Source organism: Lepidothrix coronata, unplaced genomic scaffold (genome assembly GCF_001604755.1).
Source record: "Lepidothrix coronata isolate B3197 unplaced genomic scaffold, Lepidothrix_coronata-1.0 Scaffold122, whole genome shotgun sequence".
Lineage (NCBI taxonomy): Eukaryota > Metazoa > Chordata > Aves > Passeriformes > Pipridae > Lepidothrix > Lepidothrix coronata.
In genome coordinates this window covers 1,353,409-1,374,193 of record NW_016690302.1, presented here as the reverse complement: position 1 = coordinate 1,374,193, position 20,785 = coordinate 1,353,409, and the positions used below count along the sequence as shown (strand labels likewise).

The following is a 20,785-nucleotide window of genomic DNA, read 5'->3' as shown; positions in this document are numbered from 1 at the left end:
CACATCCATTCTTATCCATCTGACTGCTTAACTTCTGGAAAAAACATGCCAAAAATTGAGCAGCGTGGCCCTAGAGCAGCAACGTGCCTCGGGGATGCAGAGCTGGAACTGGACCCGACGGTGGGGTTTGTGTGCTGTACATTAAAACCAAAATGATCTCAAAGAAGGAAAAAACAAAGCCCAAAAACCCCAGACAGGTTTGAACCACACATGCCAGCATCCCACATTATCCCAGATGAAAGCAACTCTTCCTCCCCCCCCCAACTAACAACAATCAACAGACACATTTCGCTTGCAGGCAAAACCTGGCTGCTGTAGTGTAGCTTGGTTTTATTTATGTCCACAAATATTTCAAAAAAATTACAAAATACTCAAATGGAGAGAACACAGAAGTCACGATTTCTGGGTTTCTACTCTGTTTACACTGTGTTATCCCATGGCAAACTACTCATATATACATTAAGCTTCAAGATATATATAAATGTAGCAGTCAGAATGTACACTCTGCTTTAACGGTGCAGTGAAACAAGCTCAACCATGACGACATAGAACAAGAGAGAGACGTTTCAAAAAACACTAAAGCAAAGTCTGAAAAATAAAACTTTCAGAATAGAGGAAAAAAAAGAAAAAAAAAAAAAGGAAAGAGAGAGATTTTCTTAAAAGAAAACCAAAAAGGTCTGGGTTGTTTTTTAACAGGGCATCGAACACCGAGATGGCTTCAAAAGCCACTGCATGTGAAGTTGTAGTTAATCACTGGGCTGAAATGGAAGAGTTTCAGTGCTTATTTGCTGAATGATGCAAACAAAAGAACTCCCATAAAATATTAGAATGTTCTTCTGTGGGAAAAAAAACAATAAATTTGAACAGTCTGCCAACTTCAGCTGAAAAAGTAAGGAATACAGAGAGAGGACCACTGGAGGCAGTTAGGTTTTTCTTAAGAACTATGGCTAAAAATCAGCAAAGAGAAGGGTCAGAAGAAATGGCTGAAGTGGCTGAACTCCCCCAAATTCCACATGCTATAAAAAAATGAGGGCAGAGATTTAACTGCAATGTGCCTAATCAGACCTGTAAAGCAAACTGAGGCACCCTCTGCTGAGCAGAGCCCTCCTCCTGGGTACTCAGCTCTGAGCAGAAGTAAAAAACTGTGCTCAGAAGGAAAACATTTCACCTGATCACTGCCCACAGCAACTTCACCTTCCTTGATTCCACACTGACCTCACGCTTTGCCAGTCTCAGGAACACCAGCTGCTCCTCCTCAAACCTCCACACAGAGTTCAAACAGAGCAGCTGGAACTGGGTAACTGTTACTGCAGTTCTTTAGCACTGAGAAATCTGGAATGGAGGGCAGAAAAAGGAGATCAGCATTAGCTGAAATAGTCCTCCTGTCTCCCTCCTCACTCTTGCCTTAAGTGAGCCTGGAATAGATGCATAAATTTAATTTAAATTGCTGTCACTGACTGTCCAACACCAACCTTCAGGCAGGTTTGAGGTGCAGGAGGTGGGTGAGCACTGTGCCTGCCACACCTTCCATCAGAACAACTGATTAACTACAAGTTTATCACGGGTGGCTCAGAACAGTCCTAGGACACAACCATCACACTGAACAGGCTACAACAGCAGAGAGAGAGCACTCATGAGTTAAGAGAGAGAATGGGGGGAAGTTGTGCACCAGCAGAAAAAAAAATGACCAGCATGTTCAGATGTCCATTGGTCACATCACCCTCTGCTCTGGCAAAGAAAAAGTGGCAAAACAGGGAAAAAATGTTTAAAAAAAATCTGCCTAGTAAGCAGAGCTGTCTCCAGAATAATGCTCTGTGTGTTCCTCTCCTCTCACCACCCTCAGTAGCCAACAGGAGTTATCCTACATGGATCAGCTGGGAGCCAGTAAATGTTATTGTCCATAATCAGGTTAATGCCAAAGCAATAAAAGTTCCTGAGATGCAGAACACTGGTGGCAGTTAAAGAGCTTTTGCTTATAAAAACAAAACTCAAACAGTCAAAGAGAAAAACCAGACTGGTGTTTGCAAAACAACTTTTAACGAGTTGCCTTAGTCCACTTTTCTTGAGAACTTCTCAAACAGGAGGCCAGAAAGAGCACATCCTCCAAAATATGCACATGCAGACAAAATTCTGGCTGGGAACATTTTCAAAAAGAGACCTTTAGACCAGATTATTTCTTTGAACTTTTTGCCTACAGTCTAAACCCAGTGTCCTCAGGTTTTAAGTTTCAAAAGGTCACAGGGAAGAAGTGCTTTGTGGCCACACTGAAAATGAAAAGTGCCGAAGGAGGGATCCAAAGGGTCAGGCTGGTTCCAAGGGACATCTGTGCTGCTGAGAAACCCAACTCAACAGAAATCATCTGCAGAACAGAGAGATGGAACACGAACAAAAAACCCCCAAACAACCAAACCAACTGAAAAAAACCCAAGAACAGAAACAGTCGTTTGCAACATTATCCCTGCAAATCCCTTTAATGCTTATTGTTGATATCAAACCAAATTTCAAGCTTTTACCCATTTGAAATTATTGATACCCATCACTCCCTTTAATTAAAGGGATAATTATATATATATATATTTTATTAAAAAATCAACTCTGTATTCTGTCAATACCAGGTAGGAATTCACAATTTGTGATGTTACTGAAAATCAAGATAAACGTTTCTGGAGTTTTGTTTTGTTTTTGTTTCTCCCCTCTACCCAAAAAAAGTTAATATTTACAGACTTAAAAAGCCATGCTGCAGAACTGAGCTCTCTTTAAAATTATGAAGATTTCCTACAATGTATTAAAATAAAAGTAGATTTTTATTATTATAGCACTTGGATTCAGAGCTTGTTATGTCACCTACTTGCAATCCTTGTTTTTTTTTAAATAGCTATAGATGCATTGAGTGTCTCTTCACGCACAGTGACTTGTGTTGTGAACCTGATTCTAGCACCTACTGAAAACAAACTAGTAAGAAAAGAAAAAAAGGAAAAAAAAAAGAAAAAAAAAAACCAAGATTGCAGGAAGTTCTCTGAATATTCCACACAGTCCTGTATTTCCAATAGGCTTCTGAATACGTTGTCATGCAGGGAGACCCACACCAGTCTTGAGAAATCTTCTCTACAAATGAACACTATGCTGATAAGTCTCTACTTGTTGGGTGGTTGCTTCTGTTTTAAATATATAAAGAAATCTTTATAAGATATTCTTTTCCTTTTGTAGCTCTTCTCGTATGTAAAAATGTTCCACTCCTTCCCAAGGACTGGGGTTTCCACAGCCAGCGTTACAAATAAATAATTTATTACAACTGTTTGTCGCCTTCTTTCTTCAGTCGACTGCAAGAGAAAGAAAAACTCGATTTAACACAGAGAAGGGGGTGTCAGACACTTCAGAGCCAGCTCTGCCTTCCTGCCACCTCTCCCAGGTGCCCTGAAGGGAACAGAGGTTGCAGGTTTTGAGCTCAGAGCCCAGAAGTGAGTGTGCTGTTCCAGCACTGATAACTGTGTGTGTGCAGGGGGGAGTGATGACCTTCTGCTCCCCAAAGTGCCCCTGCCATGGGAGCACCACTGCCAGCTCATCAGCTCCAGCCTTATCTGCTGGCAGACTGGCTGTCCCCGTGGCACAAGGCCACCAGGCAGTTCTGGACTGCAGGAGCAAGGAGGGAAACATCAGAGTAAAGCAGTGCAGGGCAGGAGTTGAATATGCTGCTTCCCAGATATCCTGGCTACCCACACACACATGGAATGATCCCTGTGAAGTGCTGATGCTGTCAGTGGTCACTGCCAAACAGGAACTAAGGTGGTGTCACACAGAACCACTCCACCATCAACACTGCAGAGCATTCAGGGGAGAAACAACTCCCAGGATTGATCCAGGCCTTCTCAGCTGGCAATGCAGGACCTGTATCATTCACACACTTCAACTTCCTAGTGCCCTCAGTCATTTCTCAGGATTGACTGAATCCCTCTGCCCACCCTCCACTGCTCTCAAGGAAGAGGAGGAGATGTGGAAACAGCCATCACAGCATCACACTAAAAACCCCAATCAGAGGGAATCCTGCAATGTAAGACTCAGCTAGTCTAATCTTGTTCCAGTAATTTGGACCCTGCTTCCAATCTGCCCAAACCAGGTCTTAGTAAAGCTTCACCTGTAACTGCACCAGGACAGCGACTCACAGCAAGAGAGGCAGAAATTCAGAAGGAAAAAAGGAGAAATGTAAAGAAATCCAAAGGGATCTCCCACGTTTCCACAACGTGGGATCATCTCTCACCTGTAATAATCTTCCTGACTCGGTAGATGCCCACCATGCATGTGAGGATGCCCGTGCAACCACTGCTGCTCCATTGCCAGTCTTTGCAGCTCTGCGGACTGGGCGTGCATGGCCTGCAGCTGGTGGGCTGCTGACATGGGAGGTGGAATGGCACCAGGCAGATCCCGTGGGTAAGGAGTACCTAAGAGAGACAGGGCCCATTTTAGAGACACTTGTTTGCTACAAGGTGTGCAGAGCTGTCCCTACAAACCAACAGAACCGACCAACCGACCTGCTGCAGCTCAACTCCCCCCGCCAGGAAAACACATCTCACACCAAAGGCAAGCTCTGTAAAGATCATAAAATGCTCTCACCAAAGACTGGATGTCGGAGCATTTCATGCTCATGAGGTGGCTGCCCTAGCAATGGGTTGGGGATGGTCCCAGGTGGGTAGGGAAAACGTGCCAAATGGGGTCCAGCTGCTAAAGGATCCACCAGCGGATGAACAGGTCCTGCTGAGCCTTGGAAAGAAGGAAAAGAAAGCATCAATCAACTGCCTTGGGATTGCACAGGGACTACAAGGGAAAGGAATAACAATTCTCCCTCGGCTGGTACCTGGTCCAGAGCAGAAATTTGGGGTCATTTTGCCTTCTATTCATCTCTAATTAAGGAGACACGTGGATTATAATGGCATTGACCACTACTCCGGAGCAAAGAACTACTTAGAGACACACAACTGTATTTTAGGAGCCCCTCACTGTATTTGAACCTGCCATCCAATATTAAAGCTAAATTACTTTTCAAATACACTCAGGAGAGATCTGGCAATGGACTGACTTGGCTCTGTCTGTACCAGTCTCTCACTGCACTGAGAGGCAGAATGTACAAACCATATTTTTCTCCAGCTGGGGACTATCAGACTTACCTGCACAGAGGTGCTGAGTGACTGACTTACCTGACAACAGAACCCTGGTACAGACATGACCTATGGCAAACTCCTTCTGCTATCTGGGGCATGCAAACCTGCCTCCAACTGAGCCAGCCTGTGATTTCTGCATCACTCTCAGGCCACGGCCACAAACAGCAGCTTCAGGAGTGCTGACACTCAGCACTATCACTTCCTACCTGTAACCCCCCAGCCCTTAACAATGTCACAACACCCTGCTGATTTCCTTGCTGTACAATCTGCATTCTGCAGCAGCACTCAAATTCTCTCCAAACTCCCCAAAGCAGCTCTCCCAGCACATCTGATGCATGATGCTGCAAGGCAAAGTCTGCTACATTTGCTTGCACAAACAATGCATTGGTAACCACCAGAACCTGCACTTTAACTACTTGGATTTTTTTTCCCCTTTCTTGGAAGCGACTGCACCTAGTGCCTGGCATGTCATGTTCTCGCCAGTCTGCCACCTAAAAAATCTGGAAACTTCTGCTTAGTGCCTCATCTTCAGGACTCCAGACCTCTAGAGGAGTTGCTTTAGAAATGAGCAAGGCATCGATTCATTTTTGAGGCTATTAAATATTTCTAGAAATAAGTTTCCAGATATAAGAATACACCCTAAATAAAAAGATGCCAGTGCACAATTTCAGATGATTCTCATGAGACCTGTGACAGAGGATTTCAGCTCAACTAAAGCCACATGGTTAGCACATTCAGTGGCTAAAGAGATGAAGTTTTTCTCCAATTTGTTTTTTCAGTTCCTATATGGAAACGCCATGTCCAGTTATACCTCCCAACATAACAGCCACGAGCAGCAGCGTCACCAGTTCTGTGACACCTCTCCTAGGGAACTCCCTTGCCCTGTTCACCAGACACCACTCTAAGGTGCTGCCCTAGGATGCCTGTATTTAAAAAAAACCAAACCATAAACCAGCAAACCTTTCCCAGTGACAGTGTGGAGTCTCAGTGAGCATCACTGTGGTGTTACCAGTCCTGTTTCACTATTACTGGTTCACTCTCACAGAAACTACCTGCATTTCAGTTATTACAACCTTACACAGTACAGAATCACACCATGGACAAGAGGGCACAGTCTAAAACTGCGCCAGGGGAGGTTTAGGTTAGACATTAGGAAGAAATTCTTTACAGGGAGAGTGATCAGACACTGGAACGGGCTGGGCTGCCCAGGGAGGTGGTGGAGTCACCATCCCTGGAGGTGTTTAAGGAGAGACTGGATGTGGCACTGAGTGCCATGGTCTAGTAAGCAAGGTGGTGTTGGGTCAAAGGTTGGACTTGATGAACTCAGAGGTCTTTTCCGACCTCGTAGATTCTGTGGTTCTGTGAAAACAGGGATTTTGCCACTTGAACCCCGGGGTCCCAGCCTGCCCGTTTGGGGCAGACTGACACTAACAGCTCACGGGAGGGGTTCCCTGGGCTCACCTTGGTGCAAGGGATCCTGCTGGTGTAGGTGTAGATGCGAGTGTATGTGTGAGTGCTGGTGGTGGTGGGGCGTGACGTTGAACATCTGGAGCCGCGCCAGGGGGTCGTTGGTGAGCGATGCCATGCGCTCGGCGTGGATCCGCTCGGCCGCCAGCCTGTCGGGGTAGCTCATCTCCGGCCGCAGCTGGGGCCCTGCCAGCGCCAGTCTCTCCCTTTCCAGGGGGTTCAAACCCGGGTGGAAGGAAGCGAAGGGGTGAGGTCCTGCCGTGGGTGGAATAGTCAGTGCGCCGTGCCTGGCAAAATGCTCCATGGGGTTGGTGGCCGGGTGCAGCGCGTCCAGCTCCGGGGGCTTCACCTCGAAGCCGGGCTTCATCCTCTCTCTCAACTCCCGCTCCCGGATTTCCCGCTCCCGGATCTCCCGCTCCCGCAGCTCTCGCTCCCGAATGGTGGGATCCACGTTGTAGAGGCCGGGCATGTGGTAGGCCAGGAGTGGATCCGTGGGGTTGAGGGGCACGAAGAAGGGGTGGTTGCGGTTCGTGGGCGACATGACGTGAGGCCGCGCGTACTCGCTCAGTGTCCGTAACGCGGGCGTGTCCGGCCCGATGTAGGGGGGAACAGCAGCGATGGTGGTCGGGGGAGGTTCAAATGAAGGTCTCATGTGTGCTGGCCCGCTGAGCTGGGACTCGCCAAGACGGCCCTCGTGGGAGGAGCTGGATACCTTCTGCTGCACAGAACGGGGGGAGAGAAGTTTAGTCCAACACACTCGGCTCAGAACACTACAGGTGCACACCTCCCATCTCTGCCTCAAGCAGCTAAGTTCAGACTTTGGCTCTCTGTACCAACACTGGAGTTCTGATCTCCTCATAAAGAAAGTTAATTAAGTTCACTTCAACTTTAAGAAGCCTTCAGATGCCTTTTTTCCCTGCAGACAGCTCTCATGTGCCTGCACACTAGTGCAAGGGACACAAAGACATTTATTGTATCTGCGCAGTGTTTTTCTACTGCAAGTGAATGTCAACACTTGGCTTCCTTCTCCCCAGCTGCTCTGGCTTCCCTCACAGACATAGAGCAGGAGCTCTCCATTTCCTTTAAGGAGAAGACAGTCCCAGAGTGAGCTGGATACGCACAGCTCCATATTCAGGAACACCCAACTGCACAGGCATTACAGTGCTCCTGGGATCTGCTTTCTGCAGTGACCACCCAGGTCAGACCCAACCACCAACTCCCTCCCACCGCTCTGAGCCACCGCTGAACCTACCGCAGCTCTTTCCGCCTCTCGTTCCCGCTCCCGCTCCCTCTCTCTTTCCTTCTCCTTCTCTTTCTCTCTTTCCCTCTCCTCTCTGGCTTTCTGCTCCGCTTCCCTTTTGGCCTTTTCAATGGCCTCTTCTCTCTTCTTGGCCAGTTTTGATCCTGCCAGAGGCATGAAGTACAGGTCTGCTCTTGAGCATGAATTGTAGCCACGGTCCAGGTGCTTGTAGAACCTGAAAGAAGCACGAGAGAAGGAGCTTATCCCTGGGAAAGATGCAGGAGTCTGGGATTTGAGAGCTGTATGTCAATAATAAAAAAAAACTATCACTTTGCACTTATACAAAGCACTAGCAGCTTCCTTGAAAGCCAGGAGAAAATTAATTGAACCATGTTACTCCACAGACAATGGAATGTAAAATCAGAGCACAATCGGTGCTTAACTGGTGAAACTTCCATACCTGGCTGACTGACTGGCGTGACTTGGGATATCCACCACAGTGGGCTCTGGTGATGGACTCCTGGGTGGAGGGGGAGGGCTTTCTGGTTCCTCAGCTTCATCTGGGACCTCCTCTTTGATCTGGATGGGTGGCAGCGTGCAGGCTGTCACCACGGGCACCGTCCCACTAGAGGCTGCTGACGTGGAGATGGAAGTCTGGAGCGGGATGCCGGGCATGGTGGGTGGCGTGGAGGTGGAGGGGCACGAAGGAGGGGTGATGGAAGGCGGGCCCCCCGGGACAAAGGGATGCTGAGAAAAGGGGGGCTGGGAGGATACCTGATGGAGTCCAGAGGGGGGGTGACTAGCAGGAGGGGGAAGGCTCTGACTCTGGGTCAGAACAGGAGGCTGGGCTTGCGAGGACTGCAGTGGTTGGCTTTGAGGCATCAGCTGCAGAGGGGGAGGGTGTGCAGATGGAGGGTGGTGAGTCGAGAGGGAGCTCAGAGGTTTTAAAGCGGGCGGTGGAGGCAAGTTGGAGTTCATGGAGAACGGAGACGGGCCGGAGAGGTGAGGAGGGTGCTTGTGGGATGGAGCAGTGGGGAGCTGAGGGATGGGGGTGGTAGGGGGAGGTTTGATGTGAGGCATGGCCATGGGGGCGGGGGGCAGGGGCTGCTCCCGCGGGGGCTGCGCCTGCTGCAGCGAGGTGGCCGTGGGCAGGACAGGCTGTGTCACCTGCAGAGCCGAGTGGGAATGAGAGGGGGCTTGTGTCTGGAGGGGAACCTGAGACTGAGATGACTGAGCAGGCAGGGAAAACGGCTGGGAAGGTACGGGATGGGGCAGGAGGGGCTGTGCCTGCAGGCTGTGAGGAGCAGGCTGGGCCTGGCTGTGGAGGGGGGGCTGCGTGTGGGGCTGTGAGGAGGCAGGGCTGGGCTGGCTCTGCGACACGCTCAGGGGCTGCAGCGGAGGGTGGGGGGACGGGAGCCTCTGCGGGTGCAGAGCAGGGGCCTGCTGGATGTGGGAGTGAGGAGGAGGTGGGGCAGGGGCCTGGGGCTGGCTGGAGGGCTGGGACGCTGGCGGGGACACCTGCGGTGGGGCCGAGGCAGCGCTGGACACTGCGGGCAGCGACGCCGGTAACTGGGCCGGTACGGGAGGTGTGGGTGGAGGAGCCTGGCCAGAGCTGCTCTGTGCCTGCAGCACCTGGGGCTGTGCCTGCAGCACTTGCTGCTGGGCGGAGGAATCCGAGTCGCTCTCATTGTCCTGAGGGCTGGGGATGCTGGGCGAGGTGCTCCGGTTGTCCTGGTCGATGTCCTTGGGGTCGCTGCTCCCCTCATCGTTGACACTGCGGCTGTCGGAGCTCTCGCCCTCGCCCTCACCCTCCGAGGGGGAGTTGGGCCTGCTGATCTCCTGCAGGGAGAGGGGCACAGTCACCACTGCACCGAGGGCATCCCCAGTGTGCCACAGGATGGGACCTGTCACACCAGTGCAGGAACCCCTTGAACCTCCCAGCACAGGCAACGCGAATATCCAAGGGGAGGGTGCCAAGACAACAGAGCCAGGCTCCTTTCAGGAGTGCCCTGAAATGCAGCAGGTTCTCCCTGAACACAGTGAAACACTTTGAGGGTGACCAGCAATGGAAAAGATTTGTCCTGTGAGGCTGTGAATTCTCCATCTTTGGAGACATTCAAAAGCCACCTGGACACATATCCTGGGCAGTCAGCTCTAGGTGGCCCTGCTGGAACAGAGAAGGTGGCCTAGATGGCCTCCAGATCCCTTCCAACCTCAGCCATTCTGGGATTCTCTATGGAAATATGGAAAGCTCAAGTTCAAAATTTCCAAATCCTATGCGCAGAGTGAACCTGGGCAGATACACAGAGACATCCTGAAAGTATTTCAACTGAGCTTTGATACCACTGAATTAAGAGAACTCCAGTGGTAGTCTTCTAACTTTCCACAGAACAGGAAAAAATAAATTTAAATTAAAAAAAAAATAGGGGTGGAGGGGGTGGAAAATAGTCCAAGTGTACTCCTATATGGTTGATATTGATATTAAAGCAAAAAACAACTTCTGGACTTACCCTGTATCATTCCACTGTTTTCAACAGAAGGAATACATTATAATATTGGTTCCTTTCCAGCCCCAGATTAAGTTACAATTTGCTGTGGCTTAAATTGATTTCATGTTTTTGGTTTGTTACCAGGTTTGCAACCACCCCCCACCCTCTCAAACCATTCTCCTAAGAGGAAATATTCCTCTGTGGGACTCACTTGAGTTTTGGATTTTTTGGCATTGGACCTGTCAGGTTCCTCTGTGTCTGATGCTGCCTTTTCCCGCTGCCTCTTGGAGTTCTTGAGAGGAGAAGACACCTCTTCTTTTATCTTCTGCCACAAGGGAAGCAGAACACAGCAGTTACCAGTGGTGTAAATGCAAAAATAAATTGAGTGTATGCCTGTGATACCATATTTAACACAAATACAGGAGAAGGGTTCCTATGGAGCAGGAGAACTCAGAAGCTGAGATAGTCAGCATTTAGCAACAACCCAACAGGCATCAAGCTAAGAGGAAAAACGAGTGAATAAAGCACTCCTCTTATCAAGGGGTATTTTAAAGAGCTGTGCAGGACCAAGTTAACCAGGAACTCATGCCAGATCAACTGGGCCAGGTTACTCTTCTAACAGAGCCCAACACCAGCTGTTAACAGAGGATGGAACGAGAATTTCTGCAGGAGACAGGCACAAGATAAGCCTCATTAAAGTCCTGCTTTACTCCTGATATTTTGAGAGGAATATTTTTAGATCCCCTCAAATACAGGGCTATAGCTATTATAAGACTACTACCTTCTTTCGTGGCCTGGGACAGCTTTATACATCACATAATTACCTAATCTAACTAACTTCAAATTCTGCCAGGTTTTCAGTTTTATAATGTGAAAACTTGCTCCATACTCCAGTTTTGACTTTTTTTTTAAATATTTATTTTTAACTTGCTACTTGTTTGCTTAGTGGCAAGTCTTGCTGCTTCATGTGGCTTTGTTTCTTTAGAACTCCCTTGGAAAGACATTTATTCATTGAAACAGAATCAACTGTCAGCTTTGCTCTGAAAAATCAAACAAATACACCTCCAGAAAAACAGTAACAGCAGTAGCCTCAATTACCACACATTCAAATTCCTTTGTAAACAAAGACTAAGTACTGCTTAAAAAAAAAAAAAATCCTTAAAAAAACCCCTAAACTGTCTACTTGTCTCAAATACAGCATTTCTGAGCTGTATTACTTCCCTGAGCTTAATGCCTGCATTTGCATCTGAAATGGGAGGATTAATTTCTCGTGAGAGCAGAAAGGTTATGTGGGGATATTTGAATGGTCTGATCACCACCCGACCCTCTCTGCACAGGAACTCAGCAGCAGCTCAGCTGCACCGGGACATTCTCTGCTTATCCACACGAGCAGGAATTTCTGGGTCACGGGGAGATTCTCCAGCCTCCTGCAGCCTCGTGTGTCTGACTGAGAGGTCTCAGGTGTGCTGTCCTAACACACAAAAGGCGTGGGAAGAGGTTACCTTGGTGGATTTTTTCACCGAGTCTGCCTTGCTGTCGTTGCTGGAGGTGCTGGCGGCGCTGGGCGAGTTGCGGCCGCTGGACCTGATGTCCTCGTTGATGGGGGAGGCTCTACCATCGGGGCTGGCTGGCTGCTTCTTCCGACCACTGCGTAGTGTAGACATCTGGGGTTCAACACAGACAAGTGCATCCAAGTCAGAATCTGCCCAACTTCTTGGATTTCCTCTGCCTTACAGCAGGGGCGTGCACGAAGCGCTCGTGCCAAGAGCTCGAGAACCAAAAACCAGGAGCGCTGTTACAACTTCTCCTTGAAAGCCCATCTGGACTTCAAAGGAGGCAAATCCTTCATTTGTCTACTCAAAACCAGTAAGTGCTGATTATTTAATTTAGTACTGTCTGTCAGAAGTAAGGTTAGAAAGATGTTTCAATGCACATTTGCAAGTCTGCCTACACACAGGAGTGAATGAGACAGGAGAGGACCCCCACGTTCCACTAAAAATAGTCTATTTGTTGGCATTCAAGCAGTCAAGCCCAGGTTCTAAACCCCCAGTTTGTGTGCTCCTAGTATGTAAAAAGGGGTCACAGTCAAGTTTATTTCAATAATTAAAGCTGTTTCCCTCCCAGTTTGGCAGTTTTTCTGGATGACTGGCTACCATAAAAGCAATGAGCCAACATTACCCGAGAGTGGAGTCTCACAAGAGATTTAGAATCAATGGTCATATCATCATGATCACAAAGACAGGGAGGGGAGGGTAAGGAAAAGAAATCTATCTGCTGCTTTCAATCAGCCAAATCCAAATCAAAGATCAAATTAGCCAGAGCTGCTGTCAGAGCTCTCCCAAGTGATGTGCTCACAGGAGGGCTCCCAGCGTTCCACCCTGAGTAACAACTCGGGGACAGGGCACACCAATCACAGAGGCAAAACAGAGCTCTCTGCAGGGACGACATCTGAACTCCAGTAATATGAGGAGACCACATGAACAGCATCTAATTTTTTAAAACTCTTCCCAAGGGCTTAACTCTGACAGGATCCAGCTGGAAGGAGGACACGTACTAGAACAGAATCTCTAACACACTGTCAAGTGCCCCCTTACGATGCCAGTCCACTGCCAGTCATTACAAACATGGAAACAACTGATCTGAGCTTGCAGAGACATTTCAGCTTCTTTTTCCAAAGAAAGCCTCAACCTCAGCAAAGCTCACACAGAAATGCAGCAGCAGGCCCAGTCCAAGTGAGATTAGCTCAGCTGGTGCTAAAAATGCCAAGGTCATGGGTTCAACCCCTGTATGGGCCATTCAGTTCAGAAGAGTTGGACCTGATGATCCTTGTGGGTCTCTTCCAACTGAGATTATTTTGTGTGATTCTGTGGAACCAGCACGATGGAGAAAAGGGTCAGTTGAGGAGTCTGACCCTTCTCTGCCAGAGGATGAGGGTCAAACCTACCGAGCCTCGACTCCGCCGTGTCCTCATGCTATGCTTTCCACTGAGTCCATCATCTTCCTCTTTGACAGGCTTGAACATAAAGGGTGGAGGGTCAACTGGCTTCTCGATGGGTGGCAGCTCCCCGTACTTCTTGAAGTGAATCCGACAGTCCGTGCACAGCAGGATGTTCTCCCGGCCGCCGTGGTGCCAGTCCTTGGAGGCTTGGGGCAAGGAGAGCAACAGCTCAGCAACACAAAAGCACCAGGTCCCCAGAACAAGCACACTGGATTATTTAAAAAGCTGCAGAGTTAGAAAAGTAGCTGCTTTTCTAAGGGGTAACGAAGTTGGAGAAGTTTCTGGAGAACTCTGTCCCGTTCCAGTGCACATCTTCAACGTTCAGTTTACAAACCAGTTGTTTGCTTGAGAAACTACAGCTTTGAAAGCAAAGAAAGAAGCCTTATCTGCTCTACCTGGGAGCTAACAGGCAGCTGTTGTTCTCCAAAGCTGTGGTTTCTGCAAGAGCAGCGAGCTGTGAACCTCTCATTTCCTTCCCTATTTTGGGGCTCACGTTTCCATGCCGTGCAAATGCCCAAATATCAACCAACCTTCAGAGCACCCACGGGAACGGGGCTGATGCAGAAGAGATTTGGTGCAGCATAAAGAAGTTGTGTGTGTGACAGTCACAGCCCAATATTGATTCATTACATCACAAATTGATTACATAGATTGTGGATTATGGAGATTTATTCCTGTATAAATGTCTACCCCAGGGTTCTCCTTCGTCACTGCAATATTAATTTGCAATAGCAAAGCCTGATTAACCCTGCAAGGAGGAATGCTGCATATTTTAGCTGATTCAACCCCACATTTTTTTCTGAACAGCTGTACAAGCACACAAACTGCTCCTGCTTGAAGGAACCCACATGAATCAGGCAGCAGAAGGGAAAGCCAGCAGTGAACTGGGACATACTGGTGGTGAAGCAGTGGCGGCAGGCGTAGCCCTTCAGCTCCTGTTCACTGTCCTCGCTGTCAAAGTCATCTTCACTGGCCGAGCTCAGGTCCACTGAACAAGTGAAGAACAAGGGGAAAAAAGAGGAAAATGGAAAATAAAACACTCAGCAGGATTTTCTATTTCCTCTTACTTCGCTAAAATAACCATTAATAAAAATAGCTGGTGACTTCCTACAACCACCCTGCCTTGCATGGCCATTAGTTCTGATTTTTCAGACTAGGCAAGGCCAGACCTCATCAGCCTCCAGGTTAAAGGAGGATTCCAGGAACGTGCCAAGTGACACAACTCACAGAACTTGATTCAGTACACGGTACATTTCCAGATAAATTGTCATTCAGATGTCATTCCTGGGGAGCTGGAGAGGCTGTGTTCCAAAAACACAATTTTCAAGAGAAAAGAGGTTTCTCTCTAGAACACATTCAAATTTAAAACCTAGTATTCTATACTTAAAACCCACTTTGCTACATTTAGTGAGCAGACACTGTGGTGGCTTTTGTGTTTTTTATTTTGTTTCCAGACTTCGCCTTCCAGCCCAGCTGAGGACCAATGTCACGCTCTGTTAGACACTGGCTGTATTTAACCAGGAGCAGATGTGTTTGTGGGTGGAAGAATCAATGCTTACATATAATGGACCTGTTTGGAAAACATGCTGTGATTCTTTTGGATGAGAGGTAGTAAAGGACACCACCAGCTTTCCAATCCTTACTCAAGCCTCAGAGAGCTTCAACCCGTGGCAAACTCACATTTCAAAACCACGTTTCAAAGAAGAGGAGGTTATGGAAAGGGCCCCTTTCCTTTTGTGGCAAGCAGTACACAGCAAATTAGCAGATTAAAAGGCTGTGAGCAAAAATGCAGCATCTGAACCACCGAAAATCTGCAGACACCACAAAAACTGTATCTTATCTTCTAAGCAACTCAGGAGTAAATCCTTTCTTTCTGAGAGGGCTGCGTTTTTCAAGCACCACCACTATAAATTCACAACATAACAGGTCTGTAATTTGTCACAAGCAGAAAGCCCTCTGGCTTCTTTTGTTCTAATCCTTAATTAGAAGAGAAGTCCTTGATGCAAGAACACTGGTTTTCTAAAGGTTCCAAGAGGGTGTTTTGTACATGCGGGTTACAGTTTATGGATTATAGCTTATGGATTCTGCAGTAGTTGCCATCAGCATTTGTCAGCAACTCGTTACCCTTCAAATTAACACAGGGCCCCACCTAATAACCAGCACCACCATAATCCCCACAGTAATTCCTGCAGGTGTTTAAACCCTGACCGCAAAACTGACCCCAGGCTAAGACTTGCTTTCTTTTACTGAATTGATTTTTATTCTCATCCTGCACTCGGATCCATATGGACAGGTCCTTCCAACCACAAGCTCTCTGATGTGCTGACTATCTTGGACTGAGCTGTAGAGTCCAGATCCTCACTTCTTGTGCACACAGAAACCAGCAATAAATCCTATCGATTCAGCAAGGAAAAACTAACAGCCCTTTCCTACCACCTCACTACCACCCTCTCCAGAATTCTGTCCTGCCTGATCACCACATCCTCCACCTCCCCCACATTCTGCCTTCCACACAGTCCCCCTTCTTTACAAGGCATGTGAAATGTGCTGGGTTTAGTCCACAGAAAGACTCTAAACCTCACAGGGTAATTAATACAAAGCCTTTTATACAAGGATGAAAGTTTCTATCTCCAAATGGATGCTGCTGATCATAACCCTGTGCAAGGCAGCACATGCAGCTGGTTTGGGGAACTACTCTTTGTTTGGACACTTCTGCTCCAGTCAAGGCCAGTGTTCTCCCAGGATACCCTGGGACACAGTGCTGGACACAGCACCCACTCTGAGGTCCTGCAGAAGGTGTGGGTCACCCAGGAAGGATGGAAGGGACTTCCTTCTTTCTGTGATTCCCAATTCCCGATACTGTAATAAGCCTGGATAAAAATACAGCACACCACCAAGAAAAGAGCAGGGAAATTCAACACCAGGGCAATATTTCCATCCTTCCAGGATGCTTTTATGTTGAAGAACTGCACAAAGCACCGGGTGATCAAAGCCGCCTTCCACATTCCAGCATAATGGCGCAGGAACCGGAGAGGGCAACTGCCTGAACTCCATTTCCTTGCTCCGTTCCCTTGAAGGTACAGCACCATTACATGGCTGTTGCTGCCTGCATTTAGACAAAGATAAATGCATTGCTTTTAGCTCCCACTTACAGAATTCACTGGAGGGGGGCCTGGAGGGAGTGTTGACTGGAGTGGAAGCGGTTCGAGTTTTAATTCTCCGAAACACAGCCTGCCTCCGGTGCCTACGGTGGGCTCGAGAACTCGCTGCTTCAGGGGTTTTCTTCCAATAGTAATAGAAGGTGATTAGTTCTCCCTGCAAACACAGAAGGAGTATGTTAGAGGGACATGCAAATCTGACTCGTCAGCTTTCTCCCTCCCTCGTGCCTCTCTGCGTGCACACACGTATTTTTGTAGGAACAATCACGAGGTACTTCAGCCAGATGAAAGAATTATTCAGTAAGACAGAAAATAAAAAATCCTCGTTATTTTTGGTCTGCTTTTGCAAGGGAGGAAAAGAAGTAAATGAGTGGTTTTTCACTCCTTGTCTAGAAAAGGAAAGAGGTTGGGAAGCACATATCCAGGCTCCACCTGGATGCTGCAGGCACTGCTGGTCCTGGGATTCAGAAGAGGGTGCCCTTGTCTCACTGTCAGCATCCTGTGACACCTCTGCTCTGCTCAGGAGAGGCTCAACCTCCCACTGAGTTCTGAGAACAGACATCCTACAAACCCTCTGATGTTCACAGAAAGAGTAAGGCTCAATCCAAACAGACACTGCCAGTTTGTCAACTTACACTCCATACACAGCTATTTTTCCAATATTCCTGTTTAAGAAGCTGAAAGTCAGAAGGAAAACGTGTTCAACAACAAGTCTATAACCGTAACACAACCCTACTACAGTAAATCGTGTTTTAATTTGAATATATATGCCCACATCTAAATTAATTAAGCAGTTAAAAGAGCACACCTAGAGAAATGAGTGATAATTTCACAGCATAATGAATCTGGCTTACATTCAAAAAGTGGAGCAGCTGCCATTCAAACTGGAGGATGTAATGCTGAACCAAAGAACAGCATGTGGTTTTAATCTCTTTTCTCTTACTTTGAATCCCCATCATTTCCTGGCGACTTGTCTGCCTCTGAGGTAAAAGGTGTTGTTGCTTTCAAGTTGCAAGAGAAGAACGGAGAAGTTCTAACCAGCCTCTTGAAAAAAATCAACATCAGAACAAACATACCTGAATTGCCCACAAAAAGGGTTCCTTTGAACCGTGTTTTTATGTGATCAAATAACCTCAGCCTGCTCCCTCCGTGGGGAAATCCTGCAGCCCCTGCTCAGGGCAGAGCAGGGAGTTAACTCAGACCTGAATCCAAACCTTCCCAAACAAGCAATTAACAGCCACCACTAATACCTGGCCCCCTGAAACACCCTAAAGACAAAAGGAGGATGTTGTTCTAAACATTAACTGCTGATATTTAACATGCTTAAGAGTTTTATCAATGCCTACTTTAAAAATGGAAACCCCAGAAAGAAGAACACAACCACAACTGTGATTTCTGGCACCAGGCAGAAATAGATAAATTTTAATCTGAGCTGCTGCAGACTGGGATGATGCTGCTGATCCTCACCAGGAACCTAAACAATATTAATGTATTATATATTAAAGTAACAAGTATTCAGAGTGGTAACTGGTGAGGAAGAGGAGAAAGGAGCAAGTGGGCAAAACATTACCTACAACTGTCGATTCTGAAGCACAAACACTCAACTAAAAAAAATATTTAAAAAAATAAGTGTTTCTTGAAGAGAATTTAAAACTGGCTGGCAATGAGTACCCAGCTATGTCAAACTGGGACAGAACAAGGAGTTCTGACCCCAGCACCCTGCTCTGCCACTGCCTGTTCCTCGTGTTTGCTTTAGAAATACCATTTCACTGAGTGCACTCAGTGGGCTCAAAGTCCACCCGGCCCAACTGTTTGTCCAAGAGGGATATGCCCCGTGCCAGAGGCAGGCACAGCTCTGCACAAAAGCTTATGCAATGCTCTTGCAAATGAAACCGGCCACTTTTAACCTATAAATTCATTTATATCAAATCTGAGGTGTCAGCACCAAGGAGCAAGTCAGTAAATCCCACATCTTTATGTCGGTGAATTAATGTGTCCTCTGACACCTGGCAACAGCAGAGTGCAAACCAATCTGTTCTCCTCCCATCATAAAATAGGGAATGGGAACCTATTTGAGCTCAATTTATACACTGCAAAGCCATCAGGTCCCAAGGGAAGTTTAACAACTCATATCATAAACCAAACTTTAAAAAAGAAATGGTGTGTATTTATTAAAAACGCTGACTTCATGATCACAAGGCTTTTTTTCCCCCCAGAGACCCTCCCGAAAGTGCAGCCACAACCACACGCAGATAAAGACGAAGTAAAAGTCTATTTATTCAACAACCAGTTAACCCAACTGTGAAATCTGGAGAGATCAAACGACCAAAGAATGTTCTGTACTTCAAATTCAGTGTTGGACTGCACAGCTACAACACAGTAAATGACTCTGAAGTAAGAGAGAGGAAGCACACAGAGAATGGCGACGTCACACACGGGTCACACAGGTACCACAGGGGACAAATTCCATGCCAGATCTTCTTAGCCACCTGGCTACCTAACAGGCATTGTCTACCTAAGGGATTAAACGCTGGAGTGGAGTGAGCCTGGCAGGATTAGACCCAGCTCGCTGGTGGCTGCATGGGTGGCACAAGCTCGAGCACAAAGGAGTAAGTCAGGGAAGCTTTGGTTCTCCAAACAGGGAGTAAAACCAGCTTCCAGCAAAGAAGTCAAATGAACTTTAATCAAACATGCAGAGTGCGTGCTGCTGAAAGCCACGGCACATAAATTCGGGAACAAAAGCCGCTGCAGAAATCAATAGCCTCCTGAAACATTAACACAGGCCAGCATTGATCAAAGGCCCCGGGACAAAAGGCTGCCTTGCAAATTAGCTGCTGGTTTTGCTTGCAAGCAAACAGAAAAGCATGAACGCGCTGACATGAATGGCCTGTAATGATCATTTTGTTCCTGGTGATCTCACCTCACCTCACCACAAGGTCTCGCAGTCAACACATCCCACAGCTCGGAGCTGTAATTGCCAGCAGAGACACTGCTGGCTGGGGGAGGGCTGGGGGCAGCTACTCTCCCTCAAATTTTCTGGATAGCAGAAAAATCCCGGGGAACAGGGCTAACCAAAGAGCCTTAAACATGCTGTGTGTCTCCTCTGAAGTGTTCTGTGCCAGGAACTGGGTATTGCTAAACCATGCACACTAAAATCACACAGGTTTAAAGCAGACTGAGCCATCCCCTTCACTGCAGCATCAGATTCTTTCAACTCAGGAGTGACACGTCCTAATGAGATAAATTAAGGAAAGGTGAGACCACTGAGGCAACCACTACCTGGCTGATGATGGAAGAGAAACCTGTGTTGCTGACACTGTAATTGTCCACTTGCACCTTTTCTTACCTATAAATCTAGTATGTTAGAAGGAAAATCCCAATAAAATGACCCACACATCTACTCCAACACGACCCCTCAAACAAGCAGCTCTAATTCCTGTACTGTGCCACATCCAAGAAAGATGCTATTAGTGCCCTCCCAGATCAGCTCCATCATGGCCCAGCTTTTTCTTTTCCATCTGTGTGGGCAGAAGATTCATCTCTTTCCCTGTTCACAGTAGCAGCCTCACCTCCACCTGATGCACCACCACCTCTTTTTTCCTGCAAACACAACTGCATTTTTCCATGTTAACGTCTGATTAACTGCCCCAAGCAATTTAGGAAACATATAAAATGAGAGGCATTATCCAGGCTTCTAATGCCACGTTTCCTCAAGAACACCTACTTTCCCACCACTGAAGTTTCACAAGACAGAGGGGGTTTTAGTGTTCTTCACTAAAACCACGGTTCAGCTTCCATCAGTTCTGAAATACATCCGGAGCTCATGACAAAAATCTCCTGCCAAGGCCAATTCACCCCACATTGTTGGTGCATATAGAAAAGTCACACTTTATTCTCCTTTTAGCTCCGTTCTAGGGATCATTTTTGAAGAGAAAGACGTGGTTCAGATCCCTCTTGCAGGAGGACACAGCAGTGAGACTTTCTCAGCGATTCGGAGCTGACACAAGACTTTGAGTGTCCCCCAGCCCTCATCCCCCCTAACCCAGCACTCCTGCACGAGTAGATGGATTCCTTGGCATGTGGCACCTTTCTCTGACCTCTCCCACTGTTTTCACCCAGGTGTTTGTGCAGCTCAACCCAGCTCCCCAAACCACATCCCACAGCACCAGGGCAGCCTCCCCAACCAACCTTTACACTCCCACGGGCGCCAGCAAACCTGCAAGTCCTGGCTTCCCACTTCTTATCGGTAGTTTTCAAATGTAAAATGCACACCGTGAGCT

The 20,785-nt window shown here is 47.5% G+C and overlaps 1 protein-coding gene across 6 annotated transcripts in view; it reads right to left on the bottom strand.

The window, feature by feature from the left end:
- Positions 1-286: 286 nt before the first annotated feature.
- RERE (arginine-glutamic acid dipeptide repeats) overlaps positions 287-20,785 on the bottom strand; it is a 166,537-nt gene continuing 146,038 nt past the window's right edge. For 4 of the 6 annotated variants that reach the window (XM_017825717.1, XM_017825718.1, XM_017825720.1 and 1 more), the window contains 11 exons: positions 16,500-16,662; positions 14,243-14,335; positions 13,294-13,493; positions 11,852-12,013; positions 10,561-10,674; positions 8,321-9,699; positions 7,873-8,095; positions 6,615-7,338; positions 4,609-4,755; positions 4,256-4,436; positions 287-3,320 (listed from right to left, as the gene is read on the bottom strand). In XM_017825717.1, the coding sequence (XP_017681206.1) occupies positions 3,287-3,320; positions 4,256-4,436; positions 4,609-4,755; positions 6,615-7,338; positions 7,873-8,095; positions 8,321-9,699; positions 10,561-10,674; positions 11,852-12,013; positions 13,294-13,493; positions 14,243-14,335; positions 16,500-16,662 (3,420 nt within the window). In that variant the 3' untranslated portion in view covers positions 287-3,286. The remainder of the gene's footprint in view (positions 3,321-4,255; positions 4,437-4,608; positions 4,756-6,614; positions 7,339-7,872; positions 8,096-8,320; positions 9,700-10,560; positions 10,675-11,851; positions 12,014-13,293; positions 13,494-14,242; positions 14,336-16,499; positions 16,663-20,785) is intronic. The other 2 variants (XM_017825722.1, XM_017825721.1) reach the window with 2 other exon arrangements.